General features: G+C 32.3%; 2 protein-coding genes and 1 long non-coding RNA gene across 27 annotated transcripts; 2 read left to right on the top strand and 1 right to left on the bottom strand.

Annotated features, from left to right (window-relative positions):
• The first annotated feature begins 3,347 nt into the window (after positions 1–3,347).
• Positions 3,348–4,747, top strand: LOC139807964 (uncharacterized). 2 transcript variants are annotated; one of them, XM_071769488.1, is made up of 5 exons: positions 3,348–3,635; positions 3,734–3,857; positions 3,950–4,183; positions 4,307–4,350; positions 4,676–4,747. In XM_071769488.1, the coding sequence occupies exons 1-5, from the start codon at positions 3,624–3,626 to the stop codon at positions 4,697–4,699; spliced, it is 438 nt and encodes a 145-aa protein (XP_071625589.1). In that variant the 5' UTR covers positions 3,348–3,623; the 3' UTR covers positions 4,700–4,747. The 2 variants fall into 2 exon arrangements, with proteins under 2 accessions (XP_071625589.1, XP_071625588.1); XM_071769487.1 differs by lacking the exon at positions 4,676–4,747 and having other exon boundaries at positions 4,307–4,662.
• LOC139807965 (uncharacterized) lies at positions 4,715–8,522 on the bottom strand. The gene is made up of 4 exons (XR_011730766.1): positions 7,881–8,522; positions 7,357–7,535; positions 7,128–7,236; positions 4,715–5,050 (listed from the first exon to the last, which is right to left on the bottom strand). It is a non-coding gene; the product is annotated as an uncharacterized lncRNA (long non-coding RNA).
• LOC139807962 (uncharacterized) lies at positions 8,517–16,304 on the top strand. 24 transcript variants are annotated; one of them, XR_011730761.1, is made up of 13 exons: positions 8,517–8,674; positions 8,748–8,929; positions 9,008–9,561; positions 9,616–9,732; positions 9,809–10,015; positions 10,111–10,322; positions 10,402–12,612; positions 12,707–12,807; positions 13,463–13,518; positions 13,585–14,075; positions 14,428–14,457; positions 14,543–14,706; positions 14,847–16,304. XR_011730761.1 is itself a non-coding variant. In XM_071769483.1 (11 exons), the coding sequence occupies exons 5-7, from the start codon at positions 12,444–12,446 to the stop codon at positions 13,480–13,482; spliced, it is 588 nt and encodes a 195-aa protein (XP_071625584.1). In that variant the 5' UTR covers positions 9,332–9,561; positions 9,616–9,732; positions 9,809–10,015; positions 10,111–10,322; positions 10,402–12,443; the 3' UTR covers positions 13,483–13,518; positions 13,585–14,075; positions 14,428–14,457; positions 14,543–14,706; positions 14,847–16,304. The 24 variants fall into 24 exon arrangements, 4 of the variants coding, with proteins under 4 accessions (XP_071625583.1, XP_071625584.1, XP_071625585.1 ...); XR_011730762.1 differs by having other exon boundaries at positions 10,402–10,499; positions 11,047–12,612; positions 12,707–14,075; XR_011730759.1 differs by having other exon boundaries at positions 10,402–10,499; positions 11,035–12,612; positions 12,707–14,075.
• The last annotated feature ends 1,590 nt before the right edge of the window (positions 16,305–17,894 follow it).

Raw genomic sequence — 17,894 nt, 5'->3', positions numbered from 1 at the left:
GTGCACTGACTATGTTTCGACTATATGGCTCTAAACTGATACTGTTAAATAAAATCTTACAAAAGTTTTGTTATATAATAACCTGACATTTTATAGATTTTTATAAGATTGTTTTTTTTTTAATTATCAAACTTTAATATTTAAAAAATCATTATACTTAATCCAAGAAAACTTAGCGCTGATAGCCCTTAAAATATTTTCATCAATTCATAAAAAATGGAGAAGCACTTTAGTCACATGAAGGAGTAAATTACAAAAAAATTATAAGTATTAGTTATTACCATATGCTAATCACCGTCACCACTATTACTATATACTAGTATATTTAATTACATATACACACATGTTATATTCTGTTTTTATAAATAAAATAAATATAAAAATAGTCCAATAGAGTGCATTGCTGCTAATAACATCTAATGTGTTGTTATTAGTGTAATAATCTAAACACTTCACATAGTTTAAAATATTTTGAGATGTACTTTATAACAGCGCTGAGTTTTTTTTTCATATAGTGGTTTTCTAAATATTGAAGCTTGTGACAATTAAAAGAAATAAATCTTACAAAATCTATAAATTGATATAAGGTTTTGATATTATAAAACTTTTGTAAGATTTTACTTGACGTTATAATAGCTTTTACATTAAAGCATATAATAATTAAAATTTTTCAGAATCTAGTTGGCATCAGTTTTTTATATCAAATTTTTTATACACATGTGATAACAGGACTTTATAACTAGTGTTTAAAAGTATAAAATGTTGAAACATTATAGATTTAATTAACAACTATAAGTTGGCGCCCGTTTTTTTATCAAATCTTTATTGTAGTGTAACAAATCTATACTATTATCTAAAATTCTTACGGGTGGTATGTTTGGCCGTTAATAACTTAAAAACTTTTGGACCGAATTTTTACCACAAGTATATAAAATAGGGGTAGAATTTTCCGGGGAGTGCTATACAGTGTATAGTTTTTCGTTATCTATTTTCTGAAAACAGATTTTTTTAATTTTTTTAATTTTTACGGGTGGTGTATGTTTGAACGTTTTTAACTTAAAAACTATTAAACCGAATTTGTATTAAAACATATAAAATAGGGGTAGAATTTTCTGGGGAGTGCTATAGCGTGTATAGTTTTTCGTTACCGATCTTTTTGGAACAAAAATTGTTTAAGCAATAATTGTTTTTTATTTACAAAAACATTTTTATTTGCAATGGTATTGCAAACGTCCAAAATATGGCAATTGTTGTACTTTACCGTGCAAACGTATATCAACGTGATAGAACATTTTTGCTTGCAGATTCGGATTCAATCTTTTCTTTTCCAGACCACAAAAATCATACAGTTTTGTATTATCAGACGCATATTGTATATTGTAAAAATTAATTGTACATATAAAACTGTTTTAATATCCATTCTTAACATTTAATAAAAAAATATGAAATAATTGTGAAATGAATAATGATGAGTAGGGGAGACCGGGGCTATTCGTGACACTGCTGAAATTTTGTCGCGGGCCTAACTTTAAAATGCTTGCTGCTAGAAACCTGTAATATCAATCACAGATGTTTCTTAGTGTCCTCTAGGTACCAACGGAATGGCATTTGCGTGTCAACCATTTTTCTCTCTCAGTGACAGAAAGTTTGATTTTAAATGCTCAAAGTAAATTTTTTCAAATCCCAAAAATTTGTTTTCTCGCCGAATAAAATAATAAGAGATCCGAAACGGTAAGTTGTATTCAGTCACTCGACTTCACTAAGCATAATGCATGAGTAGATTTTATGGTATTCTTTCTTATCTGTAAGTCACGGATCATGAATAAGGAAAAATCACGCCGGGGCATTTCGTGACACGAGCAATCGGGGCAAACAAAAACGCCACGAATAAGCTTTCAAAGACCAATTTGCAGGGGCCGCGGACGCCTTCGAGAAATGGTTTCCCATAATCAAATGTGAGCAATGAAGGCAATTAATGGAACAAGCGTTACATTTTTCCTCATAATTTTTTATACATATAATATGTAAATTCTGACAAATAAAGGCTTTTTCAAAGTTAAAGTAGATAAAAATTGCAAAAACAAAAGAAATCTATATAGTTTGTTCAATCAGAGAAAGTGTTACGCATTATCCCGTGGTTTGTCACGAATTACCCAGGCTTCGGGGCAATTCGTGACACATGACACAGCGATACATTTCTTGATATATTTCGAGACTCGTGAGAGAAAAACCTATATATTTTTTTTCTTTTAAACTAGAGAGATGGACGATTACATCGCACTAATAAAATTTTTTTAAACATTTATACGAAGCGAGAAAAAAATTCGAAACAAAAATGTATCACGAATAGCCCCGGTCTCCCCTATCGTTTGATATCTCATAATCTCGTTAAAAATGTTTTCCAAGAGAAAAGTTTCTCAGAAAAATGAGAAAATTTCTCCAAATAATAGAATAAATATGTTAAACTAAACTTATATATGTTAAACTTTTTAATAAACTAAATATTATTAAAACACTAAAATAATAGAAAATACTTAAATGCGATTGAAAAGTTACTTTGATATAATAATAAATATCAAGGATAAAATAATTATTTTAATTAAATAACTTTATTTATTTAATTAAGTCCATATCTAATAATTTAAATTTTTCCACAGCTAAAATTAATTAAAATAGCCAACCATTGACGTTGAATAAGCTTTGTGTACTCAAACTTAGGTATTATATATGGACACCAATTTCAATATTTTCAACTAAAAAATGTAAGCATTACTTTTTACTGTAACAGTTGAAATTTTATTAAAACGCATTGAAAATAAAATCGCAATGCGTTAGAAGTTGTGGCCAAATAGAGCTGTTAAGCCCCTTGCACAATGCTAGGCAACAGGCAATAGGAACAGGGAATAGAAATCAGAAATTATGTATAAATGCAGAATAAACAGTGACACAGGCAATAGACACAGAGTTTCCGACACGTTGGAAATTATGTGCCTATTGCCTGTTGCCAACCAATCATAACATTCGAATTTTTTAGGTTGTAATTAACGATTTTTTGGTTTTTTCCTGCTCCTATTGCCTGTTGCCTAGCATTGTGCAAGGGGCTTAACGATGAGCGCGAGCGTTACGGTTCCCTAAGAGCACAGTTGACGGAAAGTCGACGGTAAGTCGACTTTTATAAGTCGACTTCTAGTCGGCTTCTAAAAATGGCGAAAAGTCGACTAAAAGTCGACTTCTAAATAGTCGACTTATAAAAGTCAATTTTCCGTCGACTTTTATAAATCGACTTCTAGTCGATTTCTAAAAATGACGGAAAGTCGACTAAAAGTCGACTTCTAAATAGTCGACTATAAAAAGACGGAAAACAGTCAGGGTGCATCCCGATAGAGAAGAAATAGCGGAACGGAACAGTAACGGAAAAGAGATATGGTGGGGGGTTAACCAATCAGAGTAGTTCCGTTTCAATTCCGTTCCGTTATTTAGTGAGTGGGTTCCCCATGGCACGGAGCTGTTACGGAACGGAAAAGAAACGGAAAAATTTCTAACCTATTCTGTCGAAAGTTCGCAAATAAGTGCAATGGATCGATCGGTTTGCAACATTTTTATTTTTGCAAATAAAGAGCAATATGTCGTCATCGGTAGGTATTACATGTGAAAATAAAATATATATGTTAAAATCCTATGGTAATATGTTAATGCTAATTAACCGAATGTGATATATTTTATTAATTTCCAGAAATTCAAATGTGGATATTGCCGCTGGATTGTTTGGTTCGATGAAGACGGAAAACTTTCACATCCTTGCTTAGCAAATCATACGAATTTAATAATGGATAAAGATCGAAATCTCTTTATAAATGGTACGTATATTTGTGTACAAGAGAGGCAATATATATTCAATATAACTAACGGTTAGAATATGTAAATGATATATAAATTTGTTATTATTTAGATTCTTTAGAAACACACGTCGAGAGTAAGAATAACAGCACTGCCTGCGAAAAAGAAAATATTGCTCAAAACCGTCAAGAACACATTGACGACCACGATACAGAAAAGTTAGATGAAGATTTAATAAGTGCCGTAAAAGAGAGAGCACCGTTATATGATTTTCGCATACCTGTGAAAGAACGAGGAAGGAAACAAAAGGACTGCCTATGGCAAGAAGTCAGCAAATGTTTGAAAGGTTTAAAAGCATTGATATTTATTTACATATTTATTTATTTTCAAGGTTTTCTACACACACACACACTCACACACACGATACATATATACATATATATATTTCTTAATTATACGTGTGTCACAGGTTTATATACCGCTACTGAAGCAGAAAAACGATGGACCTACCCAGTAAGCAAAAAATCATTATTACAATGTTATTGCAACGATATTCTAGAACTTGTAATGTTGTTAAATATGTAGTTCTTAATGTTGTATAGAACATCATTATGAATATACTTTGACCACGATTCCGAAATTTCAGTAATGTTGAAATGGGGAGTGCCATAACGTTGCAAATAACATTTTGCTAAGGTTTTTCTATCATTCCTGTAATGTTTTTGAGATAAAAATTTAAACAAACTATCAACTTTATTACAATATTATATTAAGATTACCGTAATATTAATTCTAACATTTATTTAAAGTTATTATTGATATTTTATTTTCATTTCAGGGAGTATGTATTTATTTTCAATAAAATGCACTACACTAATTACCATAAAAAAGTAGTTTTATTTATATGAACAAATATATACATATACATATACATATATAGGTTTTATTATGAGATTTATTTCGTGTGCCAATTATTTCTGCAAATTATATCTGCCAATTATCTCAGAAAGTATTGATCCTAGGAAAGGATCCTAGGAAGGGATTTTTAAAGTCAGCCTTCGGATAAGGGAAATTAAGGTGCCTTCTACTCTTCTTTAGGCAATGCGATACAGGTGCTCTAGTTTAATATAACTCTTTTACTATTTTTTTCCAAAATCTTATTCTTTCCTTTTAAACAGATTATTAATCTTTCCGGATCTTTACCAAACAGTTGCTGAAAAATAAGAATTTCTCATTCAACTTCAGAAATATTAGTATCTTCAGTGATTTAGTCTATGTATCAAAATATATTATGTCTGTTAAGTTAGCACCCCTCCTCCTCCGCAAAAAAGCAGAATAACACATATGTAGAAATTAAATGCTCTTTATGTGCTAATTATGTGTTTTATTCACGATTTTTGTGCTCGAACGGTTTCGTGGAAAATTGCAATTAAAAATGGGGATGCTTAATGTAAGCTAGCACCCCTACTCATTAAAATTATATTATAAAATAAAATACTCAATATAATAGAATTATGTGCTTTTTATGTGCTTTCAAATGCCTCAAACAAAATTAGTCTATCTATAATAGTTTAAAAAATATACGCCAAAAAAGATTTATATACTACTGATATAAGAGTAAAGTATCAGTTAAAATACAGAAAGCGTAATAATTCTTGTCTTAAAATATTCCTCAATTTATGTGCTTTCAAAATATGCACAATGAGATTTCTGTGGTCATCCTTTTCGACCGACCCAAACGTGAACACCCCATACGTACAAGAGTAAAGTACCAGTTAAAATACAGATAGCGAATTGGTTTTAATCTTAAAATATTCCTCAATTTATGTGCTTTCAAAATATGCACAATGAGATTTATGTGCTCATCCCCTTCGGCCGACCCAAACGTGAGCACCCTGTACGTACAAGAGTAAAGTATCAGTTAAAATATAGATAGCGAATTGGTTTTAGTCTTAAAATGTTCCTCAATTTATGTATTTTCAAAATAAACAGAATAAGATTTTTGTTTTGGTTAATGTATTGATTAACTTGTTTAATAAGATTTCAGAAAAATTTTTAAATTTAGTATTTTTTACATAAATATTGTTATATGTAAAATTGTTAGCAAAACGTGGGATAGTTATCAGTATCAAATATTTGATAGGGAGTAGATGGAAGAAGTACATGCAGGAATAGATAGGAAGAATTGAGGTATACAAGTAAAATATAATTTTGTATATAAGTAATATAATTATATTAATATTTATAAAATTAAATATATGTATTTGTATACATTTTTAAAGTTATTTAATATGAGTTATGAATAAGTATTGCAAAATTGCTAAATATTATGGAGAATTTTTCCCTGAGATTCTGAACAATATATAAATACATATAAGTAAACATATGTTTAACTAATTTTTAACATTCCCTTTCTAATAATAGAAACAAAATGTAATTTTCAAAATTAGTTACTCTTTAGTAAACTTTAATTTGTATTTATATAGAATCTCTTGTGTATTGTTTTTCATGATAATATTACACGAATGATAGTGCAGTTCACACTATAACTGCGCGACTAATACTTGAAGGATATATTTGTTTTATGATGTATAAAAGAATATGGTAATAGAATATTTAGATATTACATATACATATAATTATGTTTATTAAAAAAATTTGTATCAAAAAATTACATTGACAAAAAAAATATGATTTTTATGCTTTTAAAATCATTGTGCATATTTCGGGAGCACATAAATTGAGGAATATTTTAAGACTAAAACCAATTCGCTACCTGTATTTTAACTGATTAGGTACTCTTGTACGTATGGGGTACTCACGTTCGGGTCGGTCGAAGGGGATAAGCACGAAAATTTCATTGTGCATATTTCGAGAACACATTAATCGAGAAACATTTTAAGACAAGAATTATTACGCTTTCTGTATTTTAACTGATACTTTACTCTTATATCAGTAGTATATAAATCTTTTTTGGTGTATATTTTTTAAACTATTATAGATAGACTAATTTTATTTGAGGCATTTGAAAGCACATAAAAAGCACATAATTCTAGCATATTGAGTTTTTTATTTTATATGTAATTTTAATGAGTGGGGGTGCTAGCTTACGTTAAGCCAGCACCCCCAGTTTCAATTGCAATTTCCCACAAAACCGCTCGAGCACAAAAATCATGAATAGAGCACATAATTAACGCATAAAGAGCACTTAATTTCTGCATGTGTGTTATTCCGGTTTTTTATGGGGGTGCTGACTTAACAGACATAAATACATTATGTTACTTTTTTACCTTTTAAGATTTTTTTCTTTGTTTACGGATGTTTGCAAATCTAAGCCATTCCATTATAGAGTGTTCCAAGTCTTTCTCTGTATTACAAGGGATTGTTGTCTAATAGCCTCTAAAACAAGAAGAATTCAATATAGTTTAGATAAGAAAAAGGTTGTAATATATTAATATATTACATTTATGTATATTTAATATATACATAATTTTAATTATAATAAGCAGCTTTACTTACGACTTGTGTAAAAGCTTCCTGGTCATCTTTTAGCATTTCTAGTATCTTGTACAGAGTTTTCCTTATAATATATTGTTCACTGATGTTTATCTTAGCCAGGTTCAAATTTTTCAAATGGTAATTTTTTGAATTTGATACTATACAATTGATCCCATATGTTAAGACATATTCATATTGCCCTGTACATATAAAATATGCTTACAATAATATATTTATATACTTTAGAGTGTGATAGCACATATATGTGAAAAAAATATAGAAATAAATAAAAAGTCAGTTTTAGTCTTGTTTGTACTGATCGTTTGTTACATATCTATCAACTTTATACTAATTTTATACTAAATTACTGTTACAGTGATACATGCAAACAATGATGTATTAAAGCCGTACAATACTTCAACAAATCGTCTTCATGCATAGTGTACCAGCTTATACGTTATCATTTACATATTTCGCCAAATTTTGAGGTTATTTTATAGAAAGTTACACTGTTTGGTACCATTGAAATAATAGCATTGACAAACCTTGATGATATTTTTAATGTCCAAGGACAAATCTATTATAGAACGTAAAAAAATTAATTAATATTTCCTCTCTTTTGTAAATCTCTCTTGTAAATCGGAAAATGAATCCTACATCACCATCAGCTACTATTCATAGCACAAATAATTATAGCACGTATGGTTAATTGAATTCTTATCATTAATATACAACTTTTAGAATCTAATAGTTACTTATTACTTATATATAAATATGCTGTAAATAAAGAGCACTCCGCACTCCTCGATTGACACACGTGTATACGTACTCACGCATCGTATGTAAGATATGTACATCATGGCTGTCGCGATGAGCGTTGCGCACAATATAAAACGATAACATTATAACAACAGAAAATTAATATACTACCAACGTTATTTCTGAGTCCAAATTACAAGGAATTTTGAACTGTTGCATTGATCTCAAATAAATATCAGAGTAACATTTGAAAAATATTTTCTGTAACGTTTTCAAAATATTTTAACAACATTCAGAAAAATTATATTACAAAATAATATTTTTCAAATATGTGTATAATATTATTAAAAAACGTTTAAAAATACACATAAAGTCAATATTTCTAAACGTTAATTTAATATTCCTTGCTTACTGGGTATCTTAAAGATTGTTATAGAAAGGCAAGAAATATGTATAAAAAAAAGCAAAACATTGTGCAAAAAAGTGGTGCAGCTGCTTTACCAAAAAACTACGAAATAAAACCATCCTTTCGTCATTATGATGTAATGTCTTTCTTAAATGATACATTGGAATATCGACAGTAAGTTTAAGAATAGCGATAGTTTAGCTGATAATTATTATATATTGTAGTAACGTCCTAATGTTTATTCTAGAACCGTAACTTCTTTACAAAAATCAATGCATGACGAGCAACAAGCGTCCTGTTCAAAGAGCAACAGCATTCCTTCCACATCAACAAGTGACAACCTCAACGTAGATGATGATCTTATTCCCATCATCAATGACAATTCTACGTCACTGTCTCCAGTCTCTCCGGCGTCATCGAAATCAAAAAGTACAAATTTCAGCGTTTATTATGTGCAACTTTTATATTAGCCAATAAATGATTAATTTATATACTTCTTTGTTGCAGAGAGAAAAGTAAAAGTAAATGTATATTTAATAAGTATATGTATATGTAAAACTAAATAAATAATAAATAAATAAATAAATAAATTGTAAAAATAAAAATGTTGCAAACCGATCGATCCACTGCACTTATTTGCGAACTTTCGACAGAATAGGTTAGAAATTTTTCCGTTTCTTTTCCGTTCCGTAACAGCTCCGTGCCATGGGGAACCCACTCACTAAATAACGGAACGGAATTGAAACGGAACTACTCTGATTGGTTAACCCCCCACCATATCTCTTTTCCGTTACTGTTCCGTTCCGCTATTTCTTCTCCATCGGGATGCACCCTCAAGCGGCGCGTCATGCATCATCAATATGGCGGCGAATCTCGAGGAGGCTGGAGGAGCAAATTAAAGTTTACGCGAGTGCAAGGAATACATGCCGCGAGACAGGACACGATAAGACGTCGAAAAGCGCCGCGCTATCAACCACCGCCACGAAACGTCGTCGTCGTCGTCATCATATATTGTCTTCCCGTTGACTTCCTCGATTAGATCAGAATACTGGAATTTGACTGTATGTATGTTGCAATATGTTTGAGACGGTTGTCTACAACAAGAATTGTTACAGAATGCCGTTACCAACCGACATGGAAGCGAAATTGCTGCGCCAGATAGTTCTTGCAGGTATGGCGGATCTAAAAGAGGATCAGGATAAGGCCAAGTGGAAACATGCTTTAGAGGTTAGGTATGGTGTGTTATTAATTATCATCGATAATTAAGACCTATTGAATGCGACCTCTCCATTCTGAACCATCTTTCAGAACACCTACAGAAATGGAGGAACCTGTGTTCATGCATTCTTCGTGCGTTCTACGGAAAATCAGTCCGGAATAGGTGGTTTATAAAGAGGTGTACGAAACGAATAAGATGTATATGCGAGGTGTCACGGCGATAGAACCCGAATGATTGCCGAAATTCGCTTCCATGCTATGCCATCTTAGTGAACCATTGATTGATCCACCGCCAAGGTATTTTTATCACAATTGTTGCTTTATAATGTTTTTCCTATTTATTTATAAAGATATTAATCTTCATTATGATCGAATATTATTCTCATTTATAGATATAATCAAGGAACTGGGAAGATCATTTGCTGCGTGTCTGGTACATTTGGAAAGGCCGGATGGGCACTACCATCGATGGATATAGAGCATCCGTGGACGGTGTGAAGTGGTTCGCCTATTTCTTCTTGGAGGGTCAAGTGTACCCTAAGCTGAAACGATTTGTTCCGTTGCTGCTGACGACACCTGGGAGCATCACCAAGTCATAGGCCAGGTAAATCGTTATTCTATCTCCTTTCGATTTCACGTTGATTCATCGAATATATTACATCAATTCAAAACGATTTTTTCAGGTTGATACCACGCACTCAAGCAATAGTACAAACGCTGCAGTCGCAGGGAGTCGTGTCCAAATACAAACTGCTAGAAATCTGGGGTTTGGATGAAAAATGTGAGATTTTAATTTATAAAATAATATTTAGATATTATCATAGAGTAGACTTCTATACAATACTAGACCGCTGACAGGCCTCTCGGCCGTGATGCTTGCCGCCATGTTGATTTTAGTCAAGATATGCTATACTACAGATTCTATACAAGTGGTTTTATACAAGATTTCTATACAATAGTCTGGCATATACAGAATGTCCAAAAGAAAGGGTTTAATACTACAGGAGTAGTGGTTCAATTTCGGCATTCAAGTACGCTACACGTCGAAAGCATGACTTACAAACTTATTGATAACATGTACCAATTTTTAACACAAAAACATTCGCCTGCTTCGTTATGTACTGTAATAACGAATGCAGATAAACGCACATCATGAGCAACTGAACACCCGATAGTGACTTATTGTTAATTCAATATGGCCGCACCCTTCACTAAACACTTGCACCTCGCACTCGCATCAGCTTTTCGGCAGTGCGTCCATAAATGTTAATGGTCTAGTATAAAAGTCTGTGGATATTATATATTTATAATTTTAGTTCTGTTGTCAGCTTACAAGAAGTGACTTCCGGAATCCGCGCACGCAGAAGTGGCACAGATATGACGGCACACAGTGGCCGCCTTTGTAATTAAGAATAAAACATTAGGATTGTAATTATACAGTTTTTTAGATAATTAAATTATTCTATATATGAAAGAAATCGAAATGCATCAGTTTTAGCCTTCCAGCAAGGGGTCGATTGTGTATCTTGAAATAATGAAGTAAAAATTACAAATTCCGTCATGACGGGAAGTCGACTTCAAGTCGACTTCTGCCAAAACTGACTTGGCAGAGAAGTCGACTTTTTTAAGGACGAAAGTCGACTTTCGTCCTTAAAAAAGTCGACTTTCTGCCAAGTCAGTTTCTGTAGAAGTCGACTTAAAGTCGACTTTTTGCTCTTAGGGTTAACATTACGATAGATGTATTGTAGATGGACCTTTACGCAGACGCGGATAGAGACCCTCTAATCAGAGACTGGCCATAAGAGAGCCACTTTTGATTGGTTCGTCACTTTTCCTTAAAAGTAAGAGAAAAGAAAGAGAAAGAGATATATGAAAGAAAGAGAAACCGATATGACTGTATATCGCTTTCTCTTTCTCTCTTATATCCTTCTCTCTCGTAAGATTTCGGCCAGGGCAGGAAGATGGCCAGTCTCTGATTATAGGGTCTCTATAGACGCGGACGACGCGCGACGCCGCCACGCCGGGACGGTACGACTATATAAACTTTTTAAGATGCTATTGTTTATATGTAAAAGACCAATAATCAATCGATACTTTTGCACTTCTCGAGGCACAAGCTATATTTTCCGTCTCTCATTGAAGATAAATAATCCGTGCACTTGCTTATCTTTCGCGATTTTTAAATGTAATTATTTAATAATTATGAGACTAAATATGTACCATTCATACTTGCTTCTTTAATCTTTCAATATAAATTTAAAGAACTAAAAAGATTATACACTTATATTTCTGGTGTAATATAATAAAAACTTGAATTTTTTTAATTTTCAGATCTTAAATGTTTTAAACAATCTATAACACATCTATTTCTAAATATCAGATATATTTACTTGTCTATTTAACTGCATACACACACAATTTCTTGATATTTAGATTACCGTTTATTCTCAAATATTTGGTGACACGGTGGCCCAAAAACAAATGATCTGCGACATTTGATCCGCGAGAATTGATCCATACGACATTCGGTCTAACGACGAAATATCCGATGATAAATTATCCGTAGGACAATTGATTCGAGTGACAAGTGATCCTGCTAGAGGGCATTACACGTAATTTTGAACGTACATACGTGCGGAGGCTACCGTTGTTCGTACTTTACAAACTACAGCGGCATGAGTATTGTTCGTTTCACAGTTAGAAATATATCTGAGATATTTATAAAATGCCGTTAAAATTTATTACATCACAGCGAGGTGCTTTAATGTTACTTTATAATGGTTACTTATACACCAACAAAAGTGTGAATAAGTCTAATATTACTTGGCGTTGCGTTGAATACCGGAAGAGGTTATGTAGCGTTGTAATTTATACTACAAGCGATAAACGAACTGGTATTTAATATGCGTTATCTTTTTCATGTTTTATTATTTTCATGCAGTTAACTATTTTTTCCATCTTCATAATTAATCTATGCGTTTAATATAGGTGAAATTATTGGTGATTCTCCTGTACACAATCATGCTGCTGATGTTGCTCACGTCGAAGCTAGGAAAGTTAAAGAGAAATTAAAAAAGAAGGCGAGCAAGGTTTGTGAGAATAATGGTGTCATGATTTCTAAGGTTTTGAGTAAAGTGCCATCGCCAGTTGTTCAGCTACCAACAATTAAATCATTGACACGTATCGTTCAACGCCAAAAGACTGATTGGGCCAAAAAGACTGATAAAGCTGTTGTAGTAAATCCGAAGACACTCCAAGATTTGGTTATACCAAATATGTACAGGATGACTAATGATGAAGAGTTATTTTTGTTGTATGATAGTGAAGGTGGTGTCGATCGTTTTCTTGTTTATGCTACTGCTAAAAACTTGGAGTTGTTGGCAGAATGTGAGTTGTGGTATTGTGATGGCACGTTTAACTTAGTTCCTCTTATTTTTAAGCAACTATACATTATTCATGGTTTGTATCACGATAAATTGTTGCCGTTAGTTTATATACTGGCTCCTAATAAGTCTCAGCTATATGTTTCTCTCAGCTCTTTTTGATCTATTCTTGAATAATATTATTACACAAAAAAACTGTTCTTTTGTAGTCCACAAACTGGTGATAAACAATTAATATATTGTAGACCAGAAACTGCATGAGATAAAACATTTTTATACTCATCAAGAAAGCTATATATTTTTCGTCTATCTAAAAACTATTAATAAATATAATAACGTTAATGTCTCTATTTTGTTCTAGATTTGACGATGTTATTTTGATTAATTTCTCCGCGATTGACATCTGCAATATTTTATGTAAATATCATCAATATAATGAAACATCTTAAACAGTCCGTTATATACATACTAATTTTATTGTAGTTCGTAAAAAACAACACTGGTTCAATTCTAAAAGAACTTTCTGGTGCACAGCAGTATTCCGAGTTACGCAGACACAGAGATTTACATTAGGTCTTCAATTTCACAATCATTGTTGCATGTTGAAAGATAGTTCTATTTGCATTATTGTGAATATTCTGATATTTTAAAGAACCTATTACTTAGTTTTTACTGATGAAGATTTCAGTAGTTCCGATGAAACATCAGGTGAACGTAATGATGAATTTATCATTATGACTTTAATATAATTATTCGAATGATTTGTTGTACATTTTTTTCTTATTTTCGAATTTGTTGTTTCCATACTTTGTTATTAATATAATATTTTGAATATTACACATAATTAATATTTAAATATATTAAGAATCAGTTACATTTGAATCAATGCGATTATATTATACAGAACATAAACAATAACTCTTTTCGACCAACCAAATCCGACTCATAATGCTGAATAAGTTTACGTTAAATATGTGAGTCACAAAGTTTCATATTCTACTTTATTATATATGTACAAGAAATGTCATAGAGAAGTTATTTTATTGAATACTGTAAAATATTTTATGTCACACGTGCGATGAAAGTGGCCCATTCCGCGCGCGACGCGCGCGTGATAGACCTCTTTCCACGCACTTGTAATATAAAATAGGGTGTGTTGTAACACGTGCGTGAAGTTGAAAATTCACGGGTGCGGTGATCGCACTCGCCTTCGGCTCGTGCGTCCACTCCGCACCCGTGAATTTCTATCTTCCCGCACTTGTTACACAAATAACTATTACATTATTGTGGTTATATATTTATTAACTATAGTAATAATTTCCACAGTTAATTCTTTCCGGTTTTCATTAACGTTAGGTATGTATATATATATATATATATATATATATATATATATATATATATATATGTATGGCTATGTGATCATATTATATTTTCTCAGATTGGACAGAATGAAACGACGACCAACCAGGAATACAAAGCAGCCAGCGCGTTTTGCAGATATGATCCCATTTGATGCAATCACTTTATCTGACAATGAGAATGAAAACGAGCCACCTATTAGCCGAAGGCGTTTATTGGACGACTCAGGACCTATTAACCCTGGTAAAAATTCCGGACAGACACGGACAGAAACGGATAGAAATTCTATCCGTATCTAACTGTAAGCTGTCTGTTCTGTCTGCAGTAAATATTTGCGGATACCAATCCCATCTGTTTCTAACCGTACAACTGTTGTAACATAGAAAAATGTGATGAGATCCTATCCGCTTCTTTCCGCATCCTATCCGAGGCCACATTTTCAACTGTAAGTGTCTGCAATTACGTGTTACAACTTGTAACTGTTTCTGCCCGCATCCTATCCGAGGAACATCTGAACTACGTCTACCTGCAATACGTGTTACAACTCTAACTGTTTCGGTCCGCATTTTATCGAGGCAAATGTCAACTGCGTCTATCTGTAATTACGTACAAGTATTCTAACTGCTTCTGTCCGCAGTTTTATGCGTGAGATACATAAAACAGAATTGAAGTAGCGTAGCACTTCACTATAGTTTTAAACCACGTTGTGCAAAAAATTCATATATTTTTTACATATGTTGTCACATGTATATGTGAGCACAATTGTTTTTAAAATCAAAGTGTGATAATAAGGGACATTTCCCACTGTATATCATTAACATCCAGCTTTAGATACTTTTATGAAAAATCATTTTATTTTAAAAATGGTAAATACGTTTTGTAAATAAAGTATAGTCAAGCATATAATATAAAGTCAGTCGGTCAGGTAAATTTTATATTTATTTCATTATATACTCAGAAACTGTATTCATCTGCGTTGTTTGTTATTAAACGCCATCAACCAAATTTAAAGCCGAAAAGAGTAATAGTGGACTTTGAGCGTGCGTTCATTATTGCTTTTAGGAGTGAATTTCCTGAATGTGTTATTTCTGGTTGCCTTTTCCATTTCGGTCAGTGTATTTGGCGTCACGTGAAATTTTGTGGTCTACAGCACAATTATAATACCGATCTGAGCTTTTGTTTAAACATTAAAATGCTTATAGCGCTAGCATTTGTTCCTGTGTATGATGTACTTGAGGCGTATGAGGAGCTTATTATATCACCGTTTTTTGAAGATAATGATGATGAATTAAACGATTTAATTCGATATTTTGAGCGAACTTGGGTTGGTGAACGATGTCGTAAACGTAAGAAACGTAAGAAGCCGATGTTTGATTTAGTTTTGTGGAATTGTTATCAAGCGATTATTGATGGTGTCATGCGTTCGAACAATGGCGTTGAGGGTTGGCACCACTCATTTAATAATAAAGTTCGCGTAGGTCATGCAATATTCAGTAGCTTTATGGATGTGATTAAGGGTGAGCAAGTTCTTACGGAAACAACAATTGCTCAAACGAATACTAAGGTTAATGTTGTTGCCAAGAGACGAAAAATATATGCGGTTGAAGATGAGCGAATTACAAATATTGTGACCAGATACGATCAGGCTACGAAAATGAAATATTTAAAACATGTAGCGTCTGTATTGTCCGTGTAATAAATTAGGCGTTTATGGTATCGATTTATTGTTCTACTGTTACTTTGATTTCTAAAAGATGTTATTACAAATATATATTGATTAATCTAAAAGATGTTATTACAAATATATATTAATTAATAATTAAATATGATTTTTATACGCATTTGTTTTATGTTTTTTTCTTCTCCCCCGTTTAATAATAGTGGAGCCCCCCGCAGGGGGGCGGAACCTACTGCCTCCACGCATACACTTTGAACGCGAAACAATGTGCCACATGGGTTTACAACTTTCCACGCGTGAAAAGCCCACGCATGTACTTTGAAGGCACACTATGTGTCTAGTTTAATAATAGTAAAGCCCCCGCAGGGGGGCGGAACCTACTGTCTCCATGCATATACTTTCTACGCGAAACAAGGTGCCACATGGGTTTACAACTTTACACGCGTGGAAAGCCCACACATGTACTTTGAAGGCACACTATGTGTCTAGTTTAATAATAGTGTCTAGTTTAATTTTCCGATCTTAAACGTTTTAAACAATCTAATATTAACACATATATTTCTAAATATAAGATATTTACTTGTCTATTTAACAGCACACACACACAATATCTTGATATTTAGATTACCGTTTATTCTCAAATATTTAGGACAGTATAACCGGTTCCTATTATTGTTTATATCAAGATAAAAACGTTAGCATATCATTCAAAAATCATTTTAGATGTAAGAATTGGAAAATATTTTTGGAAAAAAAATATATATATTGATCGTTACGACCATTTTCTAATTTTCTCTTAACTGATAAATTAGATAAAATCCTACACATTATTAGAATCGAGGCTACGGGATATGGTAAAAATTTAGACATTTTGATTATTCTAGATTTAAGTGTTACTTCATCAATAATTATCATATATCGTTGAGTGTATATACACATATACAGGGTGTTCCAGGTCAGGTCAATAAAACTACAGGGTCTTATAAGAAATTGAATTTGGAGCAAAAAAGTTCCTATAAACATAGGTCCAGAAACGCTTCACGCAGAGTTCGTCGAAAAACGAACGAACGAGGCGCAAAGAGCAAAAAAAGAATAATGAGCAGGCTGCTCGTCAAAGGAATAAGTATTCTATGGCCCAGACATCGACAATGCTGCGTAAGATTTAAAAAAATTTATTCAAACAATTTATCCACAGCATGCAGCTATTATTGTTCCTCGAAACAGTGCAGTGGTTTGAGAATCAGTACTAGAAGTATCTCGGAGACTATAGTAAACCGATTTGCATAAAATTTTTTACAGCTACTCTCAATACACATCAGCAATAGTACTAAAAGATTTAAACTATATAGTAAAATAAATAAATAACTAATAGTTATAAAATTTGCTCTGATAATTAGTAGACAAAAGTCTCTGATTAGTAAACAATTATGATAAACATTTGTGATGATTGTCATTTACTGTGTGTTTAATAAATGTTAAATATTTTTCATATTATACGCCAATTACTGTGTAAATACTTGTGAGTTTGCTAGTCGGTTCTGGCGCTAATGAATGCCAGTCAGTTGGCGCCACTAATCATTGCGTGTGAAAATCCGGGCTTATCTCATAATAGGGGACTTTCCTCTACTCACTTATAAAATATAATTCTTTATACTAAGATATTGTGCATATTAAATGAACTTAACAAACATAATAAAAAATTCATACTTCTATTAATTTATAACTTTTTACAATTCGACCCAAATTTTTCCTA

This window comes from Temnothorax longispinosus, chromosome 2 (assembly GCF_030848805.1).
Source record: "Temnothorax longispinosus isolate EJ_2023e chromosome 2, Tlon_JGU_v1, whole genome shotgun sequence".
Lineage (NCBI taxonomy): Eukaryota > Metazoa > Arthropoda > Insecta > Hymenoptera > Formicidae > Temnothorax > Temnothorax longispinosus.
Note: the sequence above shows the minus strand (reverse complement) of the source record. Positions and strands in the feature narration are given on the sequence as shown.

Coding starts and splice junctions, on each gene's coding strand:
- LOC139807964 (XM_071769487.1), top strand. Junction 3,858..3,949: donor TCGAAATCTCTTTATAAATG/GTACGTATATTT, acceptor GTTATTATTTAG/ATTCTTTAGAAACACACGTC. Junction 4,184..4,306: donor AGTCAGCAAATGTTTGAAAG/GTTTAAAAGCAT, acceptor CGTGTGTCACAG/GTTTATATACCGCTACTGAA.
- LOC139807962 (XM_071769482.1), top strand. CDS start 12,444: ATGCCGTTAAAATTTATTACATCACAGCGAGGTGCTTTAATGTTACTT. Junction 12,613..12,706: donor TACAAGCGATAAACGAACTG/GTATTTAATATG, acceptor CGTTTAATATAG/GTGAAATTATTGGTGATTCT. Junction 13,106..14,427: donor CTTGGAGTTGTTGGCAGAAT/GTGAGTTGTGGT, acceptor TAATTTCCACAG/TTAATTCTTTCCGGTTTTCA.